This window comes from Cinclus cinclus, chromosome 2 (assembly GCF_963662255.1).
Source record: "Cinclus cinclus chromosome 2, bCinCin1.1, whole genome shotgun sequence".
NCBI lineage: Eukaryota > Metazoa > Chordata > Aves > Passeriformes > Cinclidae > Cinclus > Cinclus cinclus.
In genome coordinates, this window is record NC_085047.1 from 114,495,114 (window position 1) to 114,509,964 (window position 14,851).

Here is a 14,851-nt window from a genome sequence, read left to right on the forward strand (position 1 = left end):
ACTGAAAACACTCTTGACAGCATACTTTTCAGAAACAGAAAATGTTTTTCCTTTGGGAAAGGGAGCAGACATGAAACTGTACCATGGGTTTTGAGCTTGTCAGTCAGTTTATTAATCTTCCTCTCCAGCCTGGCATATCTGGCAAACTCATCCATCATACTGATGGTGGCAAGCTCCTGCTTCATGGTCTGGATCTCAGCTCTCATCTGGGATTCTTGCTCTGCATCCTTCTGTAGCAGCCTGGATACCTAAGAATTGAAGAAAGCTATCAATTACTGACCCAGAATTCCACTGATTTGCTTTAATGTGTATAAAGCATGGTCTCAAAAGCCTCCCATAAAAAAGGCCCTTTGGCTGAGATGAAGGAAATCCTTGGGTAAAAAGAGAAGTGACAAGATGAAACAGCCTCAAGCTGGACTCAGTTATCTTGAAGGCTTTTTCCAAGCTAAATGATTCTGTGATCATTCCCATTTCCAGCTCTAGCAGCCAAGTATTCCAACATCTTCTCCCTTCCTTTTACTTTCCTAATTTCTTTTCTTGAGGCACCACCTGCTTGTCAATTCATGCACTCTGTCTGCCATAGAAATGAAGGCATTAAGGACACAGAATCTTTTTCTTGCTGTTCCTTGGCAAATCTTTCCAGCTTCCCCAAAACACATGTAAATTTTTTTCCCCATGGATGCTATTCTCAGGCCTGCAGTCAGTGAGACCACTAACACCATCTTTGGTCTCAAATCACAGCAGAAAGCTGAGCAGAGATCTCCACAGAATCTTAGAATATCCTGAGTTGGAAGGGACCCACAAGGAATTATGTCCAATCCTTGTCCCTGCCCAGCCCTCCCAACAATCCCAGCTTGGGCATCCCTGGCAGCCATGGGCCGTGTCCATTCCCTGGGGAGCCTGGGCAGTGCCCAGCACCCTCTGGTGGAAGAACCTTTCCCTAAAACCCAACCTAAACCCTCCTGAACCAGCTCCAGCTGCTCCCTGGGTGCTGTCCCTGTCCTAGAAGCAGAGGTGGGAGCTGTCCCTCGGGAGGAGCTGCAGATCCCAGTCTCAGTCTCCTCCAGACTGAACGAACCAAACTCCCTCCTCCTCTCCTCATATGGCTGCTCAGTCACTCATCTCTAGAAACACTGAGTTCAGCTTCCCAAATTGCTGAGGGTGATTTAAGTTTTAAAGGATTTTTGTCCACTGTTGAACAGTGCACACTGATCTCTGTGCCACTGAAGTTATCTCCATGGCAGAGCAGAGGGACAGGGATTTCAGCATCTTTGTACACGTGTGAGTTTATCTGGCAGTGAGACAGTTTATCTGTCCTCAATTCCATTATCCACGCTTCCACAGGAATGCTTCAGATCAGAATAGGGGGGCCCTGGTTAGTGGTTGAGACTTAAGGTTTATTCCTACAATGGCTCAACTCTTTAATCTCCATATCCACTGATCTCCCAACTCAACAACGGGCACGTCCATCTGTTGAAAACATGCAAAACTGAGCAAAGCTGTCCTTCCTACTGCCGAAAATTGGGAAGCTGTGGATGCCCCATCCCGGGAGCAGACCAGACGGGCTCTGAGCAGCCAGGCCCAGTGGAAGGCCCCTGCCCACGGCAGCGGGGGTTGGAAGTGGATGATCCTTAAGGTTCCTTCTACCCAAATCATTCCGTGACTCCGTGATCCATCCTCAGGGCTGGAGGCTCAGGAGCATCACTGACCACACGCGTGCCTCAATTCCCCAGAGCTTCAGCGCCCGGTGTAACCGGGGCTGCGTCCCACCATCTCCGGCACCGGCTTGTCCTCTCCAAGGCCAGGAGCAGGAGCAGCCCCTGCCCGTCACGGGACCGGCACCGCTCCCCACACAGTTCCCCATGCGGGGACAGATGCCCCTCATAGCCCGGCCGGCTCCCTGCGCTCCCTCCCGGCCATCCTCCCGCCTCCCCATCCCCGGCGGGCGCGGGGCGGGGCGGGGCGGGGCGGTGCCATCACTCACGACGGTGGAGCAGGAGGGCAGAAGGATCTTGAGCGCGTTGCAGAGGAACACGGCGCTGAGCACCAGCAGCCAGGCGCCGCTCTCCGCCATGGGCCCGGCACCGGCACCGGCACCGGCACCGGGAGCGACCGGGCGCGTGAGGGCACGCGGGGACGCGCGCGGCACGTGACGCGGGCGGGCCAATGGCGCGGCGGCGCGCTCGGGGGCGGGGCGCGCGCCGATCCGGCTGGATCCTGTTGCGGCGCCGCTGGCGCTGCTGGGATGGGCAGGGGGGGCGGCTCCGCGGTGCAGCCGGGCTGAGGCTCGCAGGCAGCCGCAGCAGCGCTCGCAGCAGCCGCGCCGCACCGCCACCACCACCACCACCACCACCACCACCACCACCACCACCACCACCACCACCACCAGCAGCAGCCGCGGGGGTCTCGGCCGGGAGCCTCGAGATGCCGAAGAGGAAGGTGAAGGCGGGCGGCAAAGAGCGGAGCCGCCGGGTGGGGACGAGTGGGGGCGTGAGGGGACCGGGCTGGGCGGGTAAGCGGCCGCGCCGCGGGCTCCGCTGCGGCGGTACCGGGGACCGGCGCCTTCCTCTTGTGCCGGGTGGCTCGGCGGGCCGGGGAGGGGGCTGGGGCTATGGGGGGGCTCGGCGGGACTCGCGGTCCGGGAGCGGCGGCGGGGGGCGGTGAGAGGCCGGTCCCGCCCCGGCCGCTGACGCGCCGTGTGTGTTGCAGGTGACGGTAGCGGACGGGGACGCCCCCGAGGAGGTAAGGAGCGGGCAGGGCGGTGGGACAGGCGGGGCTGCCCCCGGCCCGTCCGCCCCTCACGCCTTTCTCTCTTCCCTGTGTGTGTGCGTGTCTCTCCCTGCCCGCAGCCCAAGCGGCGATCGGCGCGGCTCTCCGCGGTAAGTGCCGAGCGGCGGGGCCCTGCCGGGATGGGCGGGGGGGGCCGTGCCCGGGACGGGTCCCCGAGGGCTGGATCCCCGCCTGACTTGTTCTCTCTTCTCAGAAACCCGCGCCTGCTAAAGCGGAGCCGAAACCCAAAAAGTTGCCGGCGAAGGTGAGAGTGAATTGGAAGAGGGGAGGGAGAGGAGGTGGTGCTTGCGGGCGTCCCGCGCAGTGTCCTCGGTGCGCCGTGCTGGAATGGTTTAATTCCTTGTGGGAACGCTCGCTTGGTTGAAGTGTTGTTTTAATGTGCTTTTGCCAGTGTTTACAGGTACATTCCATCACTGTGTGTGTAGATCCTTGTTAAGCTCCAGGCATTGCATGAAGGTGTGGGCACGGATCCATGCCGTGTTACATTGTGGTTTGGTATTGGGTGGAACTACTTGACTGTCAAAGCAACTGTGTGTTAGGACATCAGGAGGAATTTCTTCACAGAAAGGCTGGTCAGGCATTGGAAAAGCTGCCCAGGGAGGTGGTGAAGTCACCATCCCTGGAGGTGTCCAAGGATAAGCCTGGATGTTGTTTGACTGCTCTGCTCTGTTTGACAGGGTGGTGCTCAATTAAAGTTGGACTGGAGTATCTCGGAGGACTTATCCAGACTGAAAGATTTAGTGATTCTGTGCATGGTGTTGTGTTTCATCTCTGTAGCAAGAGATAAAATACTCCCACTGATGTTTTAAAGCAATGTCTTAGGACAAGGAAAGGAAATGTATTAGCCACTTAAAAACCATATGAGCTTCCATTCATACTTCCATTCAGGCTTTCAGGTGTGGGTGTAAGAAAGTGGGTTTGTGTGATCCTTGAACTTTTCAGCACAGCTTTCACAGTGCAAGTAAGTGAGGCGTAAAATTCTTTGGGTTTTTTGAGACCTAAAAATGGCCTTGTGTCTGTTGGCTTGCTGCTGTTTGCGTTGTCAAGTGTTGCTTTGTCATCATAAGCTTTTTTTGGTGATGTAGTGACTAAGAGCTTTGACGTGGCCTTTCAGTACCTGAAGGGAATGGATAAGAAAGATGAACAATTTCCAAGGAATGGAGGGACAGGACACAGGGAATGGCTTCCCACTGCCAGAGGGCAGGGCTGGATGGGATTTTGGGAATTAGGAATTGTTCCCTGGCAGGGTGGGCAGGGGCTGGGATGGAATTCCCAGATTTGCTGTGGCTGCCCCCGGATCCCTGGCAGTGCCCAGGGTCAGGTTGGACACGGGCTGGGAGCAGCCTGGGACAGTGGGAGGTTTTGGTGGTTGGATGTGATGATATTTAAGATCCCTCTCAACCCAAACTGTTCTGTTATTCTCTAATTTCAGATAAAACTAATAATCTTTGCAGACTATCTGATGTTTTCATTGTATTAATCCTACTGAGCAGTTCCTGATTAGGAATCCACCTTCACTCCAGTGGTTTGATATCAGTGTGTTCCCACTCTCATGGCTGCAAGCCTAAAGAATTTGGGGAAGCTTTCCATTGCTACCAAGTTGTAATTTCTTTTTTTTTTTTTTTTTTGTTGTTGTAGTGTCTGTGATGCATCTGCACTTACTGCTGCTCATTCATGTTGACATGTGTGACACTGATTTTCTGCTTATAACTACTTCAAGCTATTAACAGTCATTTTTTTATTTGATTCATCAAAAAACACCTTTTTTGTATCAACTTTGTCAGTTTTTAAAACTTGCCTCAGAGTGTTTTTTCCAGTTGTGAGAAGTTTGCTCATTATGAAGTTACTTGGTGGGCTTTTAAAATAAATGTTAATGAAGAAAAATATATTTTGGCAATCAAAGTATAGAAGTCAGTGTGTAGCAGTTATGTAATTCTGAATTATTTTGTAAGTGGGTGATCAGGGGTTGTTGGTAGCTTAGCAAATCCATCTTGCTTTTCTGTGCTTGTTATTATTTTCAAAGTTTACCTGGAAGGTCATAACAATTGACTTACTGGAAATTTTCATTGTAGGATAAATCTGAGGACAAGAAAGCTCTGTCAAAGGGGAAGAAGGGCCCTAAAGGAAAACAGTCAGAAGATATAAACCAAGAACAGACAAAGGACAACCTGCCTGCAGAAAATGGGGAAGCTAAAACTGAGGAGGTGAAATTTGGAGGGCTGGGTTTGGGTTTTGCTGTTACTGAGAAGTTGTGAGGGTTTTTTGCTACAAAAGTTTCTTGACAAATGAAACATTCGTTTTCTTGGGTCTGGAAAGAATCTTGAGTGCAAACCCAGAGTTGATTTGAGGGAAGTTGAGGTGACGTTGACAGACACTGATGGGAGAAGGGACAGGTTGGTGCAGTGACAAAGTAGAACAATTAATGAGTTGTTACTGGAGAAGTGACTGTGCCACATGGGTCTTGGCTGCACCACAGTGCCAGAGTGGCCCTGTGGCTGAATTTTTTGGAGTCGTTGGTCAGGTCACTTAGAGCATCCTCCACTCTGTATCATATCCTTGGAATGCAGACATAAGTCAGTTACAAATCTGGGACAAGATCTGCAGGGAAAAGCAGTGCCTCTTAACAGGGCAGGTGGATAACTGGCCTAGAGTTGGTGTCATGTTTCGTGACAGTGAATGTCCCCTCATTTTCAGGAGTTCAGTGGAATATTTTGATTTTAGGTAGATGATGGTATTTGGTGGGCAAGGAAGGTACAGGATGGTACTTCAGTGACCAGGAGGATTTACTCTGGGGTAACAGTTTGCAAGATTGCAGTGTGAAAAAGTTGTGTATCAAGTTCTTCAGCTGACTCATTTTTTGGCATTGTTGCAGCCTTTTAATTTGTGCTTGTGTTACTTCAGCAGTGGAACCAAATTTGGTGGCATTCCCATCTGGGGACCCTTTAGTTCACTGGTGCAGAGATTATGGAATTTTAAAAAAAATGGATGGTGACTTGGTCACACCATGTAAAATTCCAGATGTAGTTTTGTACCAGAGTGGAGAAGAGGCAGAGTCTGTCCTGTTGGATGTTACTGTTTGCTAAGAATTAAAACAGGGTTAAGACTTGAAGAATCTGAAATTTAAAGGCATGAAGTGTTAACTTCATCTATTTTTATAAACACCTCATATGTAATTGTAGCTGTGTAAAAGCTAGCTTCTGTCATAAAGGCAGTAATCCAATTAAAATCCTTTGCAGTGTGTGTTTAGTAACAAATCAACATCCTGAAATCCATCCTGGTGGATCCAAGGAGCTTTTTTGTGACAGCTTGGTTTAACAGGTCATGACCCAAGAGAAATCTGCAGGAACAAGTCAGGGTTATTCTGTCCTTTCGTGCATTAAAACCACTCTAAACTAATCTGAGCCATTAAAAGCTTCCTGCACTGAAGTGTTTTCTTTTTTTTTTTCCCCTTTCCAGACCCCAGCACCTGATGCAGCTGCAGAGAAGGAAGTGAAGTCTGAGTGACACGTACTCCCATATCTCTAACTGGTGGTCCTTAAACCTTTCTTCTTGTACAATTCAGAGGAATATTTTTATCAACTATTTTGTAAATGCAAGTTTTTTAGTAGTTCTAGAAAACACGTTTTTAAAAAAGGAGAGAATCCCGACTCAATCCATTTTTTTACATATTTAGATAAGTGTAAATGCTTTTTTTAAGTGGTAAAATCATTTACTGGTTGTCTGTTTTCTATGAAACCAGAAATTAATGGCGTGTTAATTAAGGAGAGGGCTTTGAGGCCTTCAGTAGGCCTCATGTTCTACAGACTCCAAGGGACAGTTTTCTATCCTATAAAATGAAGCATAACACAGAACAGATTTTGGAATTTGTAACAATGTGTTGAGAATGTCTTAACATTTTAGTTATTTATCTTTCTGTATGGTTGTACCATCAGTAGGATTGCGTATCTAATAAAACTGCTCCCTAGTGGTGGATTTCTTGCTGAGTGATGTATATCAGTGACAAAGTTATTTTTGGTAGTTGCAGCTTTATTTTTTTCCCAACAACTTTGTAGTTGTGATGCAAAGGATTGGAAACTTTTATTTTGTATCTTTAAATACTCTCTTAAGTAAAAGTTTCTGCTTGGCAGATGGAACTTATGTCAATATTTCAGATACTGGAACTTCACATCTAGTTTTAAAGATTGCTTATCTACAAAGATTGAGTGAAAAAGGTTTGAAATAGTGCTAGAAAAAAAAACAAAATTAGTTTTTAGATTTAAAAAGCTCTGTGAATAAAAACAGTTGTAAAACTGTTGATAGTGTTTGTGATCACCTAAAAAAACCAAATAAACCTTGATTATGAAAGTGTTTCCATAGCTCCTGCATTGACTGAACTCACAATCTGAGTGCTGAGTGTGTTAAAATTGGACTTTTAAAGAGATGGGTGGAGTTCAGGGAGTGGAGAATTGCAGTGTTAACCTAAACTTGTAGTTTGAAAGCTGAGAGATTTGTGCCACTGCCTTTTAAAAAAAGTAACAGTAAGCATCAGATGCCAGCCAGACAAGTGTCACCTTGTCCTGGGAGGAGCCAAGACCAAACAGTAACATTTGGGTGTTTTTCCTCTTACCCCAGAACTTGTTTATGCTCTGAACACCTGCAAGCCCAGTACCTGCTTCCTGTGCATTTTTAGTGCCTTTTTCAAAATGTTGCAGTTATTTCTAAAATAATCCACTTTAGTTTCACTTCTAACTTGCTTTCTTAATCAATACTTTCATTTCAGGAAGAATTTTACCATTTTTATCTCTTCAATACTTCAGAAATCTTTTCATTTTTCTATAGGAAGTCTCCCAACCTTAGAACAGAACCCACTCCTGTTCCATTCCATCACAGGCGTGTTCCCCACAGAGCACACCTGGATTTGGCTTCAAGTTCTTAGATACTTCAAAACTGGAAATTGATGCCACTAACTCACTTGCCCCAACACCCCCTTCCAGGTACCATACTTGTTAGCTGAATTTAATAGTAACATGATCTAGTTCCATGCTGTTATTTTCTCTCTGGTTTTGGCAAGTTCAATCCACCAGTTAAATAAGTAATAAACTGGCAGGTAATTCCCCCAAAATAACCACTTATCCCTGCTTTTACAGAATGTCTATTTTTCATATGTTCTGGGTCTCTGGTGGTGTGATCCTGTGGAGTATCTCCCTCACATCTTAATTTATTGTAACTGCTTGATTGTCACCGCTTAATTTCTTGTAACTTCTTGATATTACTCTGTCCTGTGTGATATCAGATTTATGAGCTCGTCACCTTAGGACTGGAGTGAGAGCTGATGCAGATTTACATCCAATGGAGCACAATCTGATTCAAAATAAAACAGCAGGAGGACAAAACTTGTTTCTTTAGAGAAACTGTTGTTTTTGTATACTGCTAATAGTTGTTTGGGTTAAAGGAATGATACATAAAAATAATTTATTTCAAGGTTCTAAAAATGCATTTCCAGGTACTAGAGGTGGGGAATGAAATAGGGAAAGAAGACCTTGGATTTAAAATGTAACCTAAGTACAGCCATTGCTGTTTTTGTCAGCATTCAGCCTGTGCATGGTTGGGAAACAACTGTGGGAAAGAAAAAAAAATAAAAAATGGTTGGGGTTGGAAGGGACCTTAAAGCCCATCCAGTGCCACCCCTAAGATGGCAGGGACCCCTTCCACTGTCCCAGGCTGCTCCCAGCCCCAGTGTCCAACCTGGAACTGAACATTCCACGGATCCAGGGGCAGCCACAGCAAATCTGGGAATTCCATCCCAGCCCCTGCCCACCCTGCCAGGGAACAATTCCTAATTCCCAAAATCCCATCCAGCCCTGCCCTCTGGCAGTGGGAAGCCATTCCCTGTGTCCTGTCACTGCATCCCTTGGCAATTGTCTCTCTCCATGTTTCCTGCAGCTCCTCCAGCTCAAAGCTTCTGAGCTCAGCCCAAAGCTTCTCCTGTGCAGGTGAACAATGCCAGCTCTGCCAGCCTTTCCTCCCAGCACAGCTGCTCCATCCCTCTGCTCATCCTGCTGCCTCCTCTGGGCTCACTCCAACAGGTCAAGGTCCTAGTTCCCAAAATCTTAGCTCCAGGAGCCAGGCTCGATGTGGCACAGGCATGGGGGCAGAGCTGTTTTTTTTTTTTTTTTTTTTTAGCACTGATGCCAGGGAAGCAGTGCTCCTGGCGCGGTGTGGGAAATGCCCCTCCCCACGCTGGTGTTGGGGAGGTGCCCCCAGCATCCCCCATGGAGCTCTGCTGTCTCAGAAAGAGACTGGGCCATCCCTAAGATCCAGAATTGATGCTCCCAGATCTCTACTGGCATAGGACACACCGGGGACCGCGCGGGGCAGTGCACTTTGAATCACGTTATCACAAAATCATTTACATTGGGAAACACCTCTGAAATCATCGAGTCCAACCTTTGACTGATCAGCACCTTGTTAACGCCCGGAGCACGAGGACATCAACACCTCCCTGGGCAGCACATTCCGCTGTTCCATCACCCTTTCAGCGAAAAAATTCTCCCGATGAGCCTGCCCTGGCCCAGCCCGTTTCCTGTCCCCCAGGCCGTTCCCTCTGCTCCTGTCCCTGTTCCCTGGAGCAGAGCCGGACCCCCCCTCCCTGCCCCTCCTGTCAGGGAGTTGTGCAGAGCCACAAGGTCCCCCCTGAGCCTCCTTTTCTCCAGGCTCAGCCCCTTTCCCAGCTCCCTCAGCCCCTCCTGCGGCTCCAGCTCCTCTCCCTTCTCCGGATAAGCTGCAACCCCTCCATATCCTCCTGGCAGCGAGTGGCCCAGAACCAGACATAGCACTCGAAGCAAAAGCCTTGGCCTGGCAGCACTCGGCGTCCGCTCCGTCACCGCATCACCCCCTGGAACCGGCTCCTGGTGTCTCGCCGCGAGTCCCCGGGAGGGCTGTCCCGGGATAGGAAGACTGAGACAGCAGCGGCAGCACCTCAGCTCCCGGGGGCGATGGGAGCAGCGCCGAGCTGCAGCCTCTCCCCCGCCGCCCTCAGCGCCGCCGCGCTCAGCCCCGCCCCCGGCGCGCGTCACCGCCGCCTTCCTCGCGCGATCCTTCCGCGCCTCCGCCTCCCCTTCTCCTCACCGGGCGCTTTCCCCGCCATCCCCCCCGCCGCTCGCCCCGCTGCCCTCCGTGTATATTTCCCGCGGCCACACGCCTTCACCGCTGTTCCCCCGGCGCGCCCGGAGCGCCCGGTACTGCGGGCACTATTTTCCTCCGTCGCTCCCGGCGGAGGTGTCGGCGGCGGCGCCGTGGCGGGTGGTGCGGCGGCGATGGCGGCGGCGCCGCCGAGGCTGCGCTGAGGGGGGAGAGGGAGGGAGGGAGCGCTGAGGGGAGCGGGGGGGCGGCCGTGAGGGGAGGGAGGGAGGGGAGGGGAGGCGCTGACAGCGCCGTGCCGAGCCGGGCCCGCCGCCCTCAGCCCGCCATGGCCGAGCCTGCGGCCTCTTCCAGCTCCGGCGCGTCGCTGCCGCTCATTGAATCAGGTAACACCGCGGGCCGGGGTGAGGAGGTGCCTCCGGGGCCGCCATCTTCCTGCCCCCCCCCTCAGGATGGGTCACGGCCGCCCCCCGGCTCAACCCCCGTGTCTCTTGCCGTGTTTCTTACAGAGCTTTACTTCCTCATCGCCCGGTTCCTGAGCACCGGGCCCTGCAGGAGAGCGCTGAAGGTGAGTCCGGAGCTCACCGCGGCGCGGGGACCTCGCTCTGCCCGCAGAGGGTCGGGGGGAGGTGGGAGCAGCCGCGACCCCCTCTCTGGAGGAGCCAGGTGGTGGCTTGTCCCTGACTCTGTGTTTTTCCCCTTCCCTCTGCAGGTGCTGGTGCAGGAGCTGGAGCAGCACCAGGTCGGTGTGGGCTCTGATGAAATCTTGCTGTAGTCAAAAGTTTCCTTTGCAAGTCATTCAAGTTTCTGCCGCTGTCTCAACTTTTCCCCCCTCAACACACATTGTTTTGGATGTGGTCTGTAATCCTTCCTTTCCCCTTTAACCGCTCACGTTTTGTTTTTTTTTTTTTTGTTTTGTTTTTCCTTTATTTAGTTGCTTCCTAAAAGGTTGGATTGGCAAGGAAATGAGCATTATAGAAGTTACGAAGAATTGGTGAGACTTTCCTCTTTAAAAGAAACCCTTGTATTTATGGTGATAACATTGATGTTAGACCCTCTGCCTTTAAGAGTAGGCCCAAATCTTCACCTTCCGGGACCATTCTGGCTCTGAACACTGGATTTACTTTAGAAAGGGCCTTTAATTTCTTTACATCAGACTAACAAAAACATAAGCGGTGGTTTAAATTGAGGATATTGTTTACATAGCAGAGGTGGAGCTTGGCGTTGTGCAGTCGTACATGCCACTGCCTACATGCAGGCAGGAGCCAATCTGCTGCGAGGTTTCATTTTGGAGTTTCAGGGGCCAGGTTGTGAGGCACGTTGTGATTCGTCGGTATTTTATTTTCTGGTTGGTTTCTTTCAGCCCCCTCCAACAGATTAGGAAATGAAATCGCTGCTCAGAAACCGAGGGTTGGCAGTTGTGCCTGTGAATGTGCTCATATCGCCGGCTCCTTGCTGGTCATGGCTTTGTTTCTGACATGCTGGAAAGATGGGGTTGATCTCTTCACAAAACGTACTTTCTGCCCTTCCACAACTGGTGTGGTGTATTCTGAATTATTTTTAGAGAAGGCAGAGCTGTGTTTTGGGGGTTAATTTTACTGCTGCTTAAGTGGCAAAGAGTTTGAATGCCAGGGAGTGATGGCCTCGTGGTGCCTGCCCTGCCCGGTGTGGTTTTTATCTTGCTTTATTGTATTGGATAGTGTTTCCTTGAAATAGGTGTTTGTCCTTGCTTTTTCCCACCTTAGGTTCAGGCATTCCGGGTTAATTGACTGATTGTTCTCAGGATCATATTTGCATAGAGAAGGAATGAAATCTTGTTTAAAGCATTTTCTTAATAATTTAAGTAAAGAATTGCTTGAAATGATAAGTTTGATTCCATTTCCTCTACTTCTCGTTGTGGTCAGTTGAGCAAGGAAGTTTTGTTTTTTTTAAGTCACTAAGAAGCCTGGCCTTGCTAAACAGGAATATTTTCAAGCTCTGACTTGAATTTAGGTAAGATGGAAGTAGAGTTAAGCTTAAAAGGATTGTTGGGAGTTCTTTTGTTGCTTCACTGTTGGTTTCTTCTGACAAAAAGCAGAGTGTTGGGAGAACCCACGTGTGTGTTTTTCTGATTTCAGGGCTGCTTTTTAACTGCGATTATTCTGCATATACAATTGTCAAATGAATTCTTGAAAATGTGCTGCTTCTCTCTCTTTTTTTTCCCTGCACAATTTAAAGGAAATCGCTGCACAAAGCAGTACTGTGTCAGAATAACTAAATTGATATTCTCAGGGTTTTAGTTTCTGCTTTTTGAGGGGCTCTTGGAACCTCTTGTCCCACTGGTCTCACTATGAATTTGAAGAGACCGCAGAAAAATGCAGTCATATGGTGTAATTATTTCTATTCCACCTTGCTCAGCATGGAATTATAAACCTTTAAAATAACTGTTCCTTCCAGTACCTTAGCTAGGCTACTTTTGTATGCAGGGGTTGTATTTAGAAAATATACTTGTTGCTGATGGCATGCAAACAAAAAGGGTTTTAGTGTTTGACAGAAAGCACGCTGACCTTTCTGTCCTGAATGCTGTGGCTAGTACTGCTCTTTACCAATTCAAGAGTCAAAATTGATAAAGAAATTATGTCAAACTGCATTTTTTAATCTTTGGGCTACCAGATACATTCCTTATAATCAGACTGAAGCATCTGATGGGTTGATTTGCTTGGACAGATTTGTCTGTGGGGTAATGGGAACTCTTTTACTGATACTATCACCTCCCACCCTGACAGGAATACCGCCTGTGCCCCACAAGCTTTATACCTGGATTTTATTATTAAAAAACAAGTGCAAGGCTCTGACTTAAATTGTACCTTCTGAATGCTCAGTGTGGATTTGGGCAACTTTTTGGCAGCGTGTGCTATTTTTATTCCCACTGTTGGATGAGCAGATCAGCCCTGTTGGGACACTTTGCTCATCCAAGCTCAGCCATTCAGCCAAGGGAGCAGCATCAGCAGCACGAGCTCGTTCTGCCTGTGTTCTCAGCCACCTGGGCAAGAGGCCACATACCTGAGCTGGTGTGGCCCTGAGCCTCTCCTGGATGGAGTGGCTGGGAATTCTCTGGCTGCTGCAGGAGCAGTGTGGCTGCTGGGGCTGACTGGTTTGCTCGTGGCCAGGTCATACTGGAGGACGTGTGGTGCTGTTGATCCCAGCTGCTTCAGACCTCCCTAACAGCTTCAATTTATGATTTTTGTTGATTTGTTCTACTCAAGGCTGTTTAAACTTTTACTTTGCATCTTTAAATTCTGCATTATTGAGGTGGTTTTGATAAGAATAAAGATTTTTTTTAGATTGATCTCCCAGATAGAAAAAGGAGGAAAAAAAAAAATCAAAACCCGCACACATCTGTTCTTCTCTGAGACATCTGAACATGTGTGGGGGTGTATTTTTTTTTTTTTTTTTTTTTAGGTTGCTTGATGCAGATAGTGTGGGATCATTCCTGAACGTAGGGATGACTGGTTTGATCCTTTGGTTTAAGGAAATAGGGCAGACTTAGGCTTTGTAGTACTGGTTATTCAAGGAAGCTGTTTCCAGAGAGATTGTACTCAAACCTGCTGGTCTGCAGTTTACTCTACAAGTAGTAGCTGCATAAATTCTTGTGCTTGACTGCAACCACATTCCCTATGATGTTATGAGGGTTTGAATTTTGTTACTCTTAATACAAATAATAGGGTGAATTGAGCAAAGACACTGAGTGTAGGGTGCCTCACAAGTGGGTGCCACAGGGGTGATTCCTGTAAACTTCAAGTAATAAAATACTGATGTGCAGTGGTAACTTTACTCCAGTTGTTTTTACTACAGCTCTCCCTAGCTGGCAGAGTACCCACTGAATTTACTAGCTCAGAACTTAACAGAATTGATTTTTCTCTGTAAGTTGAACATAAAAAAGAATTTACTATACCTGTGCATATTGATGCTTTTAGATTCGTCTGTTCTGGGTGTACCATCCTTATTTTTAAACCTTGAATTTCTGGCAGGTGTTGTCCAACAAACATGTGGCTCCAGATCATTTATTACAAATTTGCAAACGTATTGGCCCTATCCTGGATAAGGAGATCCCACCCAGCATTTCCAGAGTGAATTCCTTACTTGGGGCAGGGAGGCAGTCCTTGCTACGGACAGCAAAAGGTAGGATCTGTTCTTTGTTTGAAATGGGTGTGATACATTGTCATAGGTACAGAGTCAGGGTTTGGGGAACAGTGTGAGTAAGGAAGGCAGAACTGCCACTTTGGAAATGACCTCTTGGAACCCCAGCACGCTTTGGGTCAGAAGGGACCTTTAAGCTCATCCCATTCCAAGCCCTGCCATGGCAGGAACACCTCCCACTGTCCAAGGCTGCTCCCAGCCCCAGTGTCCAGCCTGGCCTGGGACACTGCCAGGGATCCAGGGGCAGCCACAGCTGCTCTGGGCACCCTGTGCCAGGGCCTGCCTACCTTCCAGGGAAGAATTTTTTCCTAACATCCCATCTAAACCTGTCCTTCAGCCTGAGGCAATTCCCCCTTGTCCTTTCACTCCAAGCCTTTGTGAAAAATTCCTCTCCAACCTTCTTGTAAATCCCCTTTAATTACTCAAAGGTTCTTGAGATCATCTCATTAAATATCTTCATATTAATAACTACTCTTAGATTCCTGTGTAAATATTCAGGAAAATGTTAAAAATCAGTTGAAATTTTAATTCTTTGACAAGTGAACTGCAAGGGTACTGTCACTTAGGATTAATTTTGAAGTTTGGTCGTTGGTTGTGTTGGTTTTTTTTCTCCTTGTGTTACTATTAAATGGATTTTTCTCTTTAACTCTTTGCTTTCGTGAGAAGTTTTGGGGCAGTTGGTGCCTGGCTTTTTGGTGGGTTCAATCCTATGTTTGAGACCAATCTAGATGGGCTCTCTGCTGTGTTTTGGAACTGCAGCTCT

General features: G+C 48.4%; 3 protein-coding genes across 3 annotated transcripts in view; 2 read left to right on the forward strand and 1 right to left on the reverse strand.

Annotated features, from left to right (window-relative positions):
* GET1 (guided entry of tail-anchored proteins factor 1) overlaps positions 1-2,074 on the reverse strand; it is a 4,614-nt gene extending 2,540 nt beyond the window's left edge. The window contains exons 1-2 of the mRNA XM_062515225.1: positions 1,985-2,074; positions 83-248 (exon numbers count right to left, since the gene is read on the reverse strand). Of these exons, the coding sequence (XP_062371209.1) occupies positions 83-248; positions 1,985-2,074 (256 nt within the window). The remainder of the gene's footprint in view (positions 1-82; positions 249-1,984) is intronic.
* Positions 2,075-2,166: 92 nt separating this feature from the next.
* On the forward strand, positions 2,167-7,095 carry HMGN1 (high mobility group nucleosome binding domain 1). Its single transcript, XM_062514979.1, has 6 exons — positions 2,167-2,439; positions 2,710-2,742; positions 2,850-2,879; positions 2,984-3,034; positions 4,863-4,994; positions 6,247-7,095. The coding sequence occupies exons 1-6, from the start codon at positions 2,167-2,169 to the stop codon at positions 6,292-6,294; spliced, it is 567 nt and encodes a 188-aa protein (XP_062370963.1). The 3' UTR covers positions 6,295-7,095.
* Positions 7,096-10,196: 3,101 nt separating this feature from the next.
* Positions 10,197-14,851, forward strand: part of BRWD1 (bromodomain and WD repeat domain containing 1) — a 43,126-nt gene continuing 38,471 nt past the window's right edge. The window contains exons 1-5 of the mRNA XM_062488185.1: positions 10,197-10,295; positions 10,419-10,477; positions 10,622-10,651; positions 10,844-10,903; positions 13,920-14,070. Coding sequence (XP_062344169.1) covers positions 10,238-10,295; positions 10,419-10,477; positions 10,622-10,651; positions 10,844-10,903; positions 13,920-14,070 — 358 coding nt within the window. The 5' untranslated portion in view covers positions 10,197-10,237. The remainder of the gene's footprint in view (positions 10,296-10,418; positions 10,478-10,621; positions 10,652-10,843; positions 10,904-13,919; positions 14,071-14,851) is intronic.